The sequence below is a fragment of the Numenius arquata genome, chromosome 3 (genome assembly GCF_964106895.1).
Source record: "Numenius arquata chromosome 3, bNumArq3.hap1.1, whole genome shotgun sequence".
NCBI classification, from domain to species: domain Eukaryota; kingdom Metazoa; phylum Chordata; class Aves; order Charadriiformes; family Scolopacidae; genus Numenius; species Numenius arquata.
This window is the reverse complement of record NC_133578.1, coordinates 57,580,225-57,593,689: the sequence shown is the minus strand read 5'-3', so window position 1 is coordinate 57,593,689 and position 13,465 is coordinate 57,580,225. Positions and strand designations below refer to the sequence as shown.

The window sequence follows — 13,465 nt, the reverse complement described above, 5'->3', positions numbered from 1 at the left end:
TATATCATTATTTTAAAGCGCTATTTAATTTTCTGTTTACTATTTTTCTTAAACTTTCTGGTACATTTTAAGAAAAATATCAACCTGGTTTTAGTAATTAAAAGAAACTATACTGTGCTATATTTAACTATCCTTCATACTTTTTTCAACAATTCTCTGATATACGTATATGAGTTATGATGAGTCTTCTGAGATGTAACATGAGTTGTGACTTCATCTTGCTTGACTATTATCAATAGCAGAAGTTCTGTTGATTTACTGGAAGCAGAATTTTACACATGGGAAACTCACTTTATGTGGGGATGAATGTAAACAATACATAAAAATACATAAAACAATACATAATACAACCATAAAATGAAAATGAGAGGTTTAGGTCTTTTTTTTTTTTCCATTTTGGATATTTGGATAAATCACATTTTCTCACTTTCTAAGAAAAATTCAAATACATTTCAAAAGAATTTCTGAGACTGGCTTGACTGACTTTCAAGATTATCCAACTCACAAAATCAGCGCGTTCTGCAAGAAAGCTGTACTCCTTATGGCTACAAAAGTATGAGTTCACATAGGGAATCAGGATAATCTAGTTGCCAGTACACTGCATGTGAATTAAGAAGAAAGAGATCCAATTCCTCTTTAGAACCAAGATTCCTGAGTGGCATTGATTTAACCTTTGTAAATGCCCTATACTGAATTTCCCAACTGCTAACACTGGAATATTTCTCTGTCTTAAAAGGCAGATACAGCTTCACCGATGGCTGAAACACCCACTGGTTATTGGACCTCTGTGAGAAGAAAGTCAAAAGAACTGAGCACACAGGATGTTGGCGTGGGTTTTGAAAAGCTTTTTGGCTTACTTAGAATTAGAAAATTATGACCCATCTGTCTACAGTGAAAGAACTTTCCCTTGCGTATTACTCACAGAATAGTTATGGGATGTCTTCTACAGTATTGTTTTATTCCATCACTAGAGAATAATAGCACAGAATTTAGAAGAGCACACAGAAGTTATCATTCTTGACACACCCTGAATACACAGCTACTGGAAAAATAAAAATTGGGAGTTGCTTGTGTAGAGAAGTGCTAGTAATTATTCATTATAAGTGCATCCAAACAGTACAATATTTATAAAAGTATTATATATTAATTTACTCATACCATTTTAGTTACAAGGAATCATCACAGTCAGCCAGTCTAAATTCTGCCCCAGTGGAATCTACCCCATTTAAAAATCCAGTGTTTGCGACAGAACTGGATCATGTTCTCTAGGAAAGTATCTCATCCTGAATGTAAATATTTCTAATGACAGATAAATGACTTTTCATAAAAAGTTCCAATAATTAACTTTTTAAGCACTAAAATCTATTCTTTGTGTCTGAAATTGTGGAGCTTCATCGTCCATTTAATCTTCTGATACTTTTGCTAGAAAGAGGTGCCCATTGTTATCAGATTTTCACTCTGAATTTAAAGTAGTTTGTAATCAGGTTTTCCTTTAATATTTTCTTTGATAAAATAAATAGGAAAAGGACCTAGACTTTTTCGTAATACCAGTCATTTCAACATTCTAGTGGCTCTCCTCTAAACCTGTTTCAAATTTTAACATCATTCTTGAAATGTGAATGCAGGAGACAGAACCGTTTTGGCATCAAACAGGACTGCTAACCAGACAAGCAAGATAGACTGAGAACCCAAACACATCCTTGAGCCACAACTTCCTCTTTTGGGCTCAGCCTTGGCTCACTAAATCCCAAGATTTTTTCAGACAAACTGCCCTCTGTAGTAAAAATGCTATTACCTTATTGTAAGCACAAGACTTCATATTTAATTACACAGAAATTAAAATTTTGCTGCAGCTAACATGCCAAGTTATTCCAGCAACAGCAGCAGCAAAGAACTAATATACTTTAGCTCACCATTATATATTAAGTTGCTTTTACAAGATCCATTTTTTCCATAAACCTATATGGATTGGCATTCTAAGTAATCCCCCTTTATTAAAAGGGTCTTGCATTGCGTATCCAATTATTTCCAATGGGACCACTGTTAGGTGGACAAGTCTGCCATTATCCAAACCAACCCCGTTTTGAACACATTTGTTTCCTTTACTACTCTAGAATTTCCAAATCACCTCAAAACTTTTTTGAAAACTGAAGACTGATGATTAGGACAGTGGGCCACCTAGCTCCTAAAGAAGTTAAATTTAAACTATCAGATTGCTTACATTAGCTAGGATTTAGCAGGTTGAACACATTGATCAGTTGTTGATGGAACAGAAGTACAGTCATCACTTACAGATAAATAGGTTTTCCACCACAAATATGATTTAAGCAGACTAGAAATATTTAAATTACTCTACCCTTTTTCCCGTTCCCTGTTACTATCAAGAGTCCTGACTTGTAATAGATCAATACCAATTTTACCAATGATTTTTTCTTACCACATTTTAAAATGTCATCTTACTGTTATTAATGAAACTACTGATAGATTTTTAGTTACTTTTTTCTTTTTTTCTTTAAGCCAGGTATTACAGTTCCTAGCATCTGGTTACATCCACTTTTTCTCCATTCATTTTAAACTCAGATTTTTCTGGTTTTTTAAATTCTCTTCTAGGTAAAGTTAATATCACCTTCACTTTCAGAAAATCTAAAAAATTGTTGTGAAGCACTTCCTAGTTCTGATTCACACTTTTTCATTCAAATCTTTTCTCTTTTGATACAGTTCATATTTGCTGTCTCTTAAAACGACAACTAGAGTGGACTGAACTTATACTCACCAATACAGGCATGACCACTGGACGATAAACAAGCACTAATTTCTAATTCTGTAAACAATTTTTCTTTATCTCTCAAGATGGAATATAATAAATAATTTCCTCACATTGGGTTCAGACATATTTTATTTGAGGGGCCTGCTATCTAAAATTTTCAGAGATCTTGGAAAGTTCACGGAACCTCTAGGGTATTTCATTCACAGTTCTGAAATTTAGGAGGTTTTTGTTCTCACATAGTACAGATATTCAGTAGAAAACGGAATGATCCTATTCTCTCATGTGATGGATGGTCTGTAGAAGACACGCAGGAGATTTGCCTTTTATTCATTATGTGTTAAAACACTAATGACTGGCCTCACGTGCACTGGTATCCTAGCAATAATACAAAGGCTATAGAACAATATTAATCTACATCTATATACATCCATCTGATAGCAAAAGGTATAATTAAGGCTGTAAAATGACCACATTTAAAAAAATAAGTCTTTTGACATAAAATTTGTCTAAACTCAGTCTTGCTTTGCAGACTTTTTCTATTTCTTGGACTTTTGCTGTTGGCTGTAATGGAAAAAGGATCAGGTCCTTTACTGTGTGTCCATATACAGTTTAGTGACCTGAGTTTCCATTATTTCAGAGTAGTCTTCTCATTAAAAACAATTTTTAAAGAATGAGGACAAAACCAATGAAAACTGAGGATAGCTTAAAAAACATTCAGGTAACACTCAAAGTGACTCCACAGAGCAGGCATTATCTTTGCAATTCCTTGATGGTCAGTGAAGGTCACAAGAATGTGTGAGCTGAAAGATTGCTTCAGCAGAAACTCTTTGAAGCTGCAGCACATTTAACTTTAGATTTTTCTTCATAAAAATATTCTAATTACAAAGGCTTGGGAATGCATGCGAACCATTTAACAATGCAAATTTTCAAACAAAATAAAACTCTAATTAATGCCAGAGGCTTAATTTTGACTCATCTGTGAGTATGTTGTTGCTAATGAATAACTCGCAGAACTTCAGTCCCTGGCAACTACTGGCTCTGAAAATAACATTATGTTCCTTTAGTGCTAAAAAAAGAAAAAAAAATATTAAAATAACAGAATCGCTCTATTATTTATACGAATCCTGAGTTGTCACAGTTCACATTATCAGTTGACAACAACTTGTATCATGCAGAACACAGTCATTGTTGGATTCTAAGAAAGCTCCACCTCAGTAAGCAGACCAGAGACAGAACAGATAACAAAGAATGTATGGTCATCTGCTCTTTAAGGCAGCACCTCTACTACAATTTGGTAAAGTTGTTGGAGAAAAGGTTTTGATGGTTCTGTTTGTGCTGTACTAAAATATGTTCTTAAATAAGCAAAATATTTCATGTTTTGTTTTTTTCCAAAGATCTGAAAGAAGTTATCTTTGTACTGCATGTTCGAAAATGATCTTCTGTTGACTGTTTCTTTTTCCATATCAATATAGAACCAAATTTATTTCAGAAAGCATGCAGGATGGAGAGTATGGCATGTGGTATATATCCATTCCTTTCTTTGTACATATTATACCCTTGTAAAGAACCAATATTTAAATAAAATAGAGCTGTTATTTCATGTTGGTGGTCCTCAGTTTTCTGAAGTAAAAAGAAATTTTCCCACATTCAGCTTCGATTTCCACCTTACCCATGTCAAAGCTACCAAGAAATATTACAAGAAATACAAACATCTTACCATTTAACTGATTTTTTTCCCAACAAAACAGAAATACTCCTTTTACTCCACACTGTCATAAAACATACCCCTGAAACTTCTGTATAAGATAGCTCATATAAAAAGCAGTAAGAGCCCACAAAAAGCATATTCAACTATGTTGAAATACACTAAAAACAAACAAAAAAAGAAACAAAAAATTACCAATTTCAGATAGAGTTTATTTACAATGAAAGTAAAAACAAGTCATACGTTAATACTTGACAAGCTTTAAGTCTACTATGAAGCTGGAGAAGGTCATTCTGCTACATCCGAAGATGTCTTTTGTATTATTTTAAATGTACTGTTGTGTATTATAATAATAAATCTTGTTTTCATATAACACCATAATGATTTATATAGAATATCAACTTATTTGTGTATTATCATTAAAAACATTTCAAATGACATCACAATAATTAGATATCCTATGTCTTCATTTTTGTTTGCATTATATTTTCCAGCTACTGGTTTCAGAAAATTACCATTAGTTTTGTTCTTCTCTTCATGAAGAGCATACAGTAATTTGCAAAATCAAGCAAGGATGAAAATGTGATTGAAATATAGGAATTTTTCTAATGAAATATTATTATTGCATTATAAATTATTGATAGAACACTTCTGGAACTATTTTCTGATGCACTCATCCTTTTAAAGGAAAATTTCCATAAGAGATACAGCTATTCTGAGAGTATGTTTGGCTTCAGATGCTCGTTTTCTAACAGCACTATTAAAAGATAGTCAATATAATGGATTTTTAAGGCCCATTCCAAGGTCCATACCCATGAAAACATTGCATTGAATTCAACTACAGAATTACCTAATTGACAAATACAATTTACACCTTTGTCTTAGGTTCTTTTACTGCACAACAGAAGGAGCTTTTACATATTTATATTGAACAGATACTTGGAAAGTATTGCCATGCTACCATCACATCTTATATCTTAGCAATGTTATGCCTGCACCATCTTCATTGTGTATAATAGAAAATGTTACCATAAATTGCTGTTTTAATGTGAAGTTCTAACACTTCATTGACTGCAATCTAAGAGGCTTTTTTCCAACTGAAATAAATGACAAGGTGTGCTAAATGATTTCTATCAGCCTATAACAGGTGAACAAAGTCCTTGAAAATGTCGGTAGACCTATTTGTTAAACTCAACATGTTGCTAAATGTAGGCACAAAGCTTGAGAAGAGACACAGGCATGTGGCTGGTCTTCTGGCCTCAGAAGACAGAGCAGAAAAGTTTCTATCTTAATACCACCATGGAACTGGGAATTTACGGATAAATTTTAATCCTAAAATTCGAAGCAGCAGCAACATTTTCCTTTACATCAAGCAGATATGTAAGGCATTTCATGTTGAACAATCTACACAATGGTACAGCCAAAACCATTTTATACTGAAGAATTTTATCTTAGCACTTATCCATCAATATCCTGGACTCCGAAGGATCATAAAAGGAATAGTCCATTAAAAATCAATGCAAAGCATAACACATCTACTAAAATAATAATATTAAAAAATCTTGGAATCTAGTTTAACAAACTTCTCCTGGCTTTCAGTTGTTCTTTCCTACCTGGCCCATCCCAGTCTTCAGTCTCCACAGCAAGCTGCCCTGGTTTCTCTGACCTTGCATCGCCATCTGATTCTGCTGCCTCCTGGATGCCTTCTTCATTGCCTGAAAAAACAATCAAAGAAATACAGTATTGACATATTTCAATAATGATTTTTTGGCAGAGATCCTACAGTATCCAAACAACTGCTTTCATCTGTAAGTGAAAACACATGCATGTCTATAAACAGAGAGAAAATGAAAAAAAAAAATAAAATTATTAGACACGTAAACATCCCTGAGTTCTCAGTGATTCAAACAAGCCCTGAATACCCAATCCTTCCAGTTCTGTGGAGAGACAAATCTTGGAAATCAGTGTTTACTCCATATGCTTAAAAACCAGAATCACAACTTGCACCTACTTCTGTAAACTAACGTACAAAAAGTCATTAAGTTTGTATGCACAAATGACAGAAACAAATCAGCTTGTTACCCCCCAGGAACATAAGCTTTCAGTTTGTGTTTTCTTGAATTGACACCTAACTGCTTCATACACTTTGTGGATTAATGACACGCAGTACAAAAATATGGTACACTAAACATTCTGGCTTTTCGGGCAACTAGTGGAGAGCTACTCTGTGGTATTTCAGCATTTAAGGAATTTTCCCTTAAAGGTCATAACCTACCAGCAAGTCTCTATGATAATTTTCTCCCTATCAAGCTTTATCTAAAGAAATGCAACATTTATGATAAATTTTAGAATTTTCACCATCCAGAAGTATCTGAGAACATCTGTCTGTCTTCACTAACTATCCAGTACAAGGTTGTATATAGGACACAAGGAAAATCATAAAGTTAATTTTTTAGAGATTACCATTTAACTTTTATTTTAAGAATTCCTTGTTGAAAGTGCAGTTATTTCAGTTAAACAAAGATTCTAGGCAAGCTCTATGCAAGAATACTTTGAAATAACCACTACGAAAAATTACATTGGAGATGAGGGGTTCAGGTTTTAATACAAAATAGTCTGGCCACAGTAATGTGTTAAATGACATCTCCAAGGGCTTATCCAGGCCAGTACTTTATTGCATTTGTAGTGTGCATTTTTTTTTCACTACTAATCAATCCAAGAAACTCTTCCATAGGAAGACACTATGAAGAATGGGGAAGAAAAAAAAAAAAAAAAATCAATCTACACAATTAACTAAATCAGTCAAAAGGACTGAATTATGGTTTAATACTTTTTTAGCAATCTTGAAGCCAACTTTTTAAAAAAATGTGTCCCACAGAAAAGTGGCAACACTAAAAAACAAATGCTGTGTATTTTAGAATCTGAAAATCAGACTGTTGATTTGCCAAAAGGAGAGCAAGAAGGAGCAAAAAGCACAACAATTAAGCAGTAACTTGTAATTTTTTCTCCACTCATGATAACAAGAGCTTTTATTAGCAACATAGGTAAAGAAATGTGATTACAACAAACCATGCCAGATCCCCATATGTTATCACTGGAGCTATATTTATACCAGATAAGATTGTGACCCAGAGTTTTCAAGTACATGATTGCATAGAAACACTATAAACTTCATGTGCACATGTAACGTCTTGTAATAACACATTCTTCCTTGCATTCATAAAACAAACAGTTTTTCAAATACTATGTATAAGTGCCTGGTAAACTACTTCTCACACAAACACAATAATATATTCACTCCAGACTCTGATAACAGAAATATAGTTCACTATATTTGTAGTACTAAAAATATAGTCCAGTGTATTCATAGACATTTACAGCTAAAAGTCATCATGAATATCTATTCTAATTTTTCTGTTAAACACACTGTATAATTTTACCCAGGCATTTGAAGTTCACATGCTTCAGTTCAATCTGAAGTTATCTTTCAGAAGACAGTCCTAAATACATACTGAAAAAGTTTCTTTACAAGTAGTTTTAGCAATTATTTGGGTTTTCAACCAACTACCCTATTTTTAATAAGCATTTGTATGGTTATTTTATAGTAACCAAATTGAGCTGTGGGTTTTTTGGGTGGGACTGAAGAACCTATCAGATATTTTTACCATCATACTTCTGCCTTCATAGCTACTTTACTATAGTAGAGACACAAAGGACAATTTTCCAAGGTTCAAACCCGGCAAGATCAACTCCAGTTTTCTCCATGGAAAGCACTTCAGAGGAAAAGCAATTCTGATTGTGAGTTTCTAATTCAAGCTGTATAATCACCATAGAAAGCTCTTAAAATGTTCTTTTCATGGAATTTTTCTACTAAAGAAAATGTTTTTCTTCCACTGTAAACAATAGATCTCTATGGACAAAATCAGAACAACAACAATAAAAAAAAAAAGTATTAATAATAAGAATTCTTTTAGAGAGAGTCGAAGCACAGAAAATTTTAGCTCCAAAATATGAAAGTTTTTCCAGGATGTAATATATGCAAACCTGGTGTTAGCATGCAAATTTGAGCATTCTTTCAATCAATGCAACCAACCAGAACATCAAACAAACAAAACCATTAGAATTGAAAGAGGAGGAGAAACTTATGTGAAAAGATTGGGTTGAAGGGCAAAAGAAGGACAGAATTACAGCTAAGGTATACAACTTACAGCACACAGTAATTAAGTATTTGGGAGATGAGGAAAGATCATAAAATGTATGTTAGCAGATGGCTTAACTTTTCATTAACTTGCTTTTTCAGTGTTTCATGAAGTATGGTGTTACGTGTTTTTCATAATCAAGTTTTCATGAATTAATGCATGTCCTGTGCAAATAGAGTAGAACAAAATGTGTAGAATTTACATTAAGGAAAACTTTGTTTTGCATCTAGAAATATTTTTAATTATTTTCATTGATATTTTCTATTATTTACCGACTATCAAGCCCATGCATTACACACCTGAAATATCACAACACTGATTTCTCCTGTTGCCCCATATTACTCTCCCTCCATACTGGAGCAACCTGCTTGTGAAACCAACAAATGGTACATTACTGTGGGCTTCAGAATCTTTCAGTGATGCAAGTCTATCCCAGGCTCAGCTGAGCATCAAGGTCAAATGGACAAGCAACTCAATCCATCTGGTGCTGGAGACACTGCAACTTTAAGAAGCCAAAAGGAGGCTTAGCACAAGAGCTGATAACAAAACACATCTCACAAGCTTTTTTTCTTTTCTTTCCCCTTACTTAATACTACTTTAGCAGCTAACATTTGTTTAGCACAAAGGAGTTTATTTCCTTACAGAATTTATTTTCTTTCCATTGTTTACTCTTTTTGTTCATTCACTGACTATTCTCCAGTCTCAATAAGACTATTTTTTGTACTTGTTTTAAAACTGATTACATTTTTCTTCAATTTACAGGTGTAGACATTTAATTGGATCCAGGACATTATTTTTTTCTTTCTTGCAAGTCAAACCAAGTGCGTTTTGCCTTATATATACCACTCACTTTGATACTAACCTGTTGATTCCTTTCTAATCCCATTCTTCTGTTTTTTTTTCTCATGCTTATTTCTTCACTTTGCTGCTCACTTACATTTTGTATTTAAGTTAAAGGAGTAATAATTTTTTACCATCAATGCCAGAGAGGTATAGAAGTACCGGCAATGATAAATGCTCTAAAATGAAGCAAAACCTGCTTCTGTTTAAGTTTCTCCTTCTGTCAACTGAGATCAGTAAGTGACTTGTGTCCTTTAAAAGAATGTTATTGCATGAAAAAAAGACTTCTATGAGCAAGAATCTATAATATCATATAGTATGTTTAGTCATGAGTCAATTAAGCCTACTGGACTTTCAGTTATTTCTCTATATCTGGTATTAAAGCTACACTTTGGGCAGAATTCATCTCCTCTGACCTTCAATGCCTGAAAGTTAAGCTAGTCCAGATTACTTATGTAGTCGCTCCTATAGACAGGGAAGAGAGAAACCTCCACAGTGAGTCATCCTATTTGAGGATGCCTGAGATATGAGAACTCTCTTGGTGTCCAAGATGAAATGAATCATCCTCTGAAACATACAGCTTAGACTAGGAACCTATCTTTAGCCAGCTAAAGTTAGGTGAAACAAATCTCTGCCTTATGATAAAGTGCTGAATACACAAAATAATGCTTAACTGAAAGAAAAAAAAAGAAAAGTCTTATTCAAACAACTTCAATGCCATAATATGAATAAAATTTTCATCTTGACCTTTCTTACCAGCATTAACTGTTTCTGTTGCTCTTCAAAAACAGTTAAAGGGTTTTTAATATCCTAGTGTTTATCCAGTAGATGCAAATGAATACTCTAAACCACTGTAATTCAAGGTGGTACAGTTGGTCAGGGAATCTGAAGACTGTAAAAGAGACATATTACCAGAAACGTGTGAAGGAGAACTCTAACGTCTCTGACAATGCTGACAAGTAGGAAAAGAGATTTGAATATTAACAAGTAATTTCACTTTAATCTTTTTAACAAATTAAAACTTCCCAATTTGTACTTAATCAGCTTGTACCACAAGTAGTTGCAACATTTTAAAGAAGCACATGGGTTAGCAGCTCTTCTCAAGCCTGCTGTTTTAATCCATGTTGTTCCTATCAATATTAGGCTCTTACAGAAAGTCTCGTACAATATAACTATTGAACTTTCTTGACTAGGAATGTTATAGCAGCTGCTAGTCACCCTATAATGTATTTTGCAATCAGCTAAATCAACAAAGTATTTATAACAATGAACAGTTCAGAACTGACAGATCTACTTTCTTGTTCACAACTGCTTATCACAGCATAGATATCATATATGTTTGCCAGGTGCTTCCTAGAGTTAGGATACCTTCACAGAAGCCGCTCACAAAAGATAAGGTCATAAAAGAGATGAAAAATGTGCAAGCTTCATACACTCATGGTTTTATCATCACACAAAATAGCTTTGGGTGAAGGACTGTACCAGTCACAAACAGCACACAGCAGCTTCTATTAGAATGAGAGAACATTAAAAGTTTGAAATTCAGTTTGTGCTCATTCTTCCTGGCAGCATAAATGTAAACTTAAATTGTTAACATCCTAATACAGCTGTTCAGAGTGAAACATCGCTTCTCGATTACAATAAATCAATTCAGAAATAAATTGTTACGAAGCCTGTAGCACTCTGTTCTGCCAAAAGAGAAAACAGACACAATGCAGGGACTTGGGGAGTCACTCACTGTAGACTTTAATTTGGCAAGGTACATAACCTTATGTATATTAACAGGCCAGTACGACTGGTCACAAAGGGGCAGGGTTTCTTGGGGACATGGGGAAGGGGCCCTTTCCTTCTTTCTGCCACAATCTACAGCGACAATAATTCTAGATCCAACTGAAGAAGGATTCTGAGACTGCACGGATGAACTAGAGGCCAGAGCTTCAGAAACTATAAATTAGCATTCAAAAATTGTCCTTTGTTATTTGCTTTATCACTATGCTTATGACCAGTAACACAGTTTATGCACACTGATAATCTTGCTCTTGAATCCTAAGAAACACACTGCAAGCTGAGAATCATTGCCAGGAGCTTCTCTTCAGAAGCAACACTCACATAACTCTGAAACAAACCAGATACGACTTAAAATACAAATGCAATGTACTTAATTCATTCAACGTAACTTACTTTTTGGCAGCACACACTATTATTAAGCATACCAATGACATCTAACAGGATTTAACTGTCCTTCTTGTGGATTACCTCTTTTTTATAGGATGCTATGTATATATTTAACAAGCAGAAGTCTCTAATTTTAATGGCAGTGCAAGTTTTCAGCAGATATAAAACATTCTGGGTAAAAAATATGTAAATAATGCAAAAAACAATCTTTAAATAAGCTTTTGGTATGGAAATAGAACCCTGAGAATGAAGATACTAAATAAATTGGGATGGATGTTTCCATACTTAGCAATATTTGGCATCTGGTGTGAGGACAAGGTAAACAACTACAGTGGCTACAGGGCCATGCAAATGGGTTTATTCTACAAGCCTTGCAGGGACAGAGAGAGAGAGAGAGGGACAGAGAGAGAGAGAGAGAAACAGAGAGAGAGACAGAGTGAGATCTGGTGCTATCACTGCCAGACTCTGTTATCCATTCATCTGATGTATATCAGAAGTAATTTCAGTGAAGCCCACCAAAGTCAACTAAGACACCCTATTCTACAACTACAGTAAGTTTGAGCAAAATCTGGCCCTCAGATGACCGATTTCCTAATGTACCTGAAAGAAACCAGCACTTGTAGATGTTAATCCACTGCATTTTATTTCAGATTATATTAATCATCTCAATATTTTGCTTCTTTGCAAGCAATTATTGTTTTCTGTCATGCTGATTAACAATGATAATTTCTCCTGGGATAAATCTCATTTGAAATAACTGTATGTTTCTAGTTGCCCCAAGCACTCTTAAAATTACTTATCCAGCAAATGTCAGAAATAATGTACTGTCTCTTATCCTAACTTTTAGGAAAGATCTATGATTATCCATGTATCGGTGAGTACCAACATGTGTGCAAGCTGTTAACTCTCCAAAATAATGGTACGGTAATTATTTTGGTTCATATTAAAATCATCACTCTGTTTAACAAAATGTCATCTTGACACAATGACATTTCAGCACAGTGATCATGTTAAAAAACAGTCTCAATTATTTCTAACCGTTTCAGCTATGGCACTTTTCTCCTGGGATAAGACACTGTTGTGCAGCAAGTTCATCTAGACTGAGTCTGGCCTTCCTCTTTCTCTAAACGTTTGATACGTTCTCATTATCGCACTGTTTACTTTTGAAGTCCTTTCAAGACAAGAATCACTCATTTAAAGGTATTTCCCACAGAACACTGAAAGTGTTCTCTAAAGTGTATTCAAGACTTTCCTTCTATTAATGAGTTTTATATTTATACTAATTTTTAGGGAGCAGCTCTTGTGGCACCAGTACTACAAATGAGTATCATTCAGATATACTGGCTGCCCAAAGGGAAAAAAAGAAAGAAGTCGTGCATCTATTCAACCTTTCCCCATTAGAACTTCATATTCAAGTACCAACCTGAGGTTCAAACTTTCATATCTCTAGGCACTTGATTAGAAAAGCAGCAGAAGCACATTTTAAAAGATATTTAGATGCCCCAAACAAAGTCTGCAAGTTTATATTTCAACTTAATTAAATAAAAATTCTGTTTATCCCCCACTGCAGAAATACACCTCTTAAAAGAATTCTTCATCCAACCAAGAAAATCTCATTTTATAATGTGCAGCTGAAATCATTATGTACACATCCCGTTTTCACGACTTCCACACACTGCTACATAACGAGTAGCACTACATATCTGTTCTTTCAAAGTGAAATTTTAATTTACCTTGTTCCAAACAGCTTGATGCTTTTATTTGAAATACTCAACACTC

At 34.1% G+C, this 13,465-nt stretch overlaps 1 protein-coding gene across 1 annotated transcript in view; it reads right to left on the bottom strand.

The window, feature by feature from the left end:
- ZFPM2 (zinc finger protein, FOG family member 2) overlaps positions 1 to 13,465 on the bottom strand; it is a 312,269-nt gene that overhangs the window by 228,312 nt on the left and 70,492 nt on the right. The window contains exon 3 of the mRNA XM_074145230.1: positions 6,086 to 6,187. Within this exon, the coding sequence (XP_074001331.1) occupies positions 6,086 to 6,187 (102 nt within the window). The remainder of the gene's footprint in view (positions 1 to 6,085; positions 6,188 to 13,465) is intronic.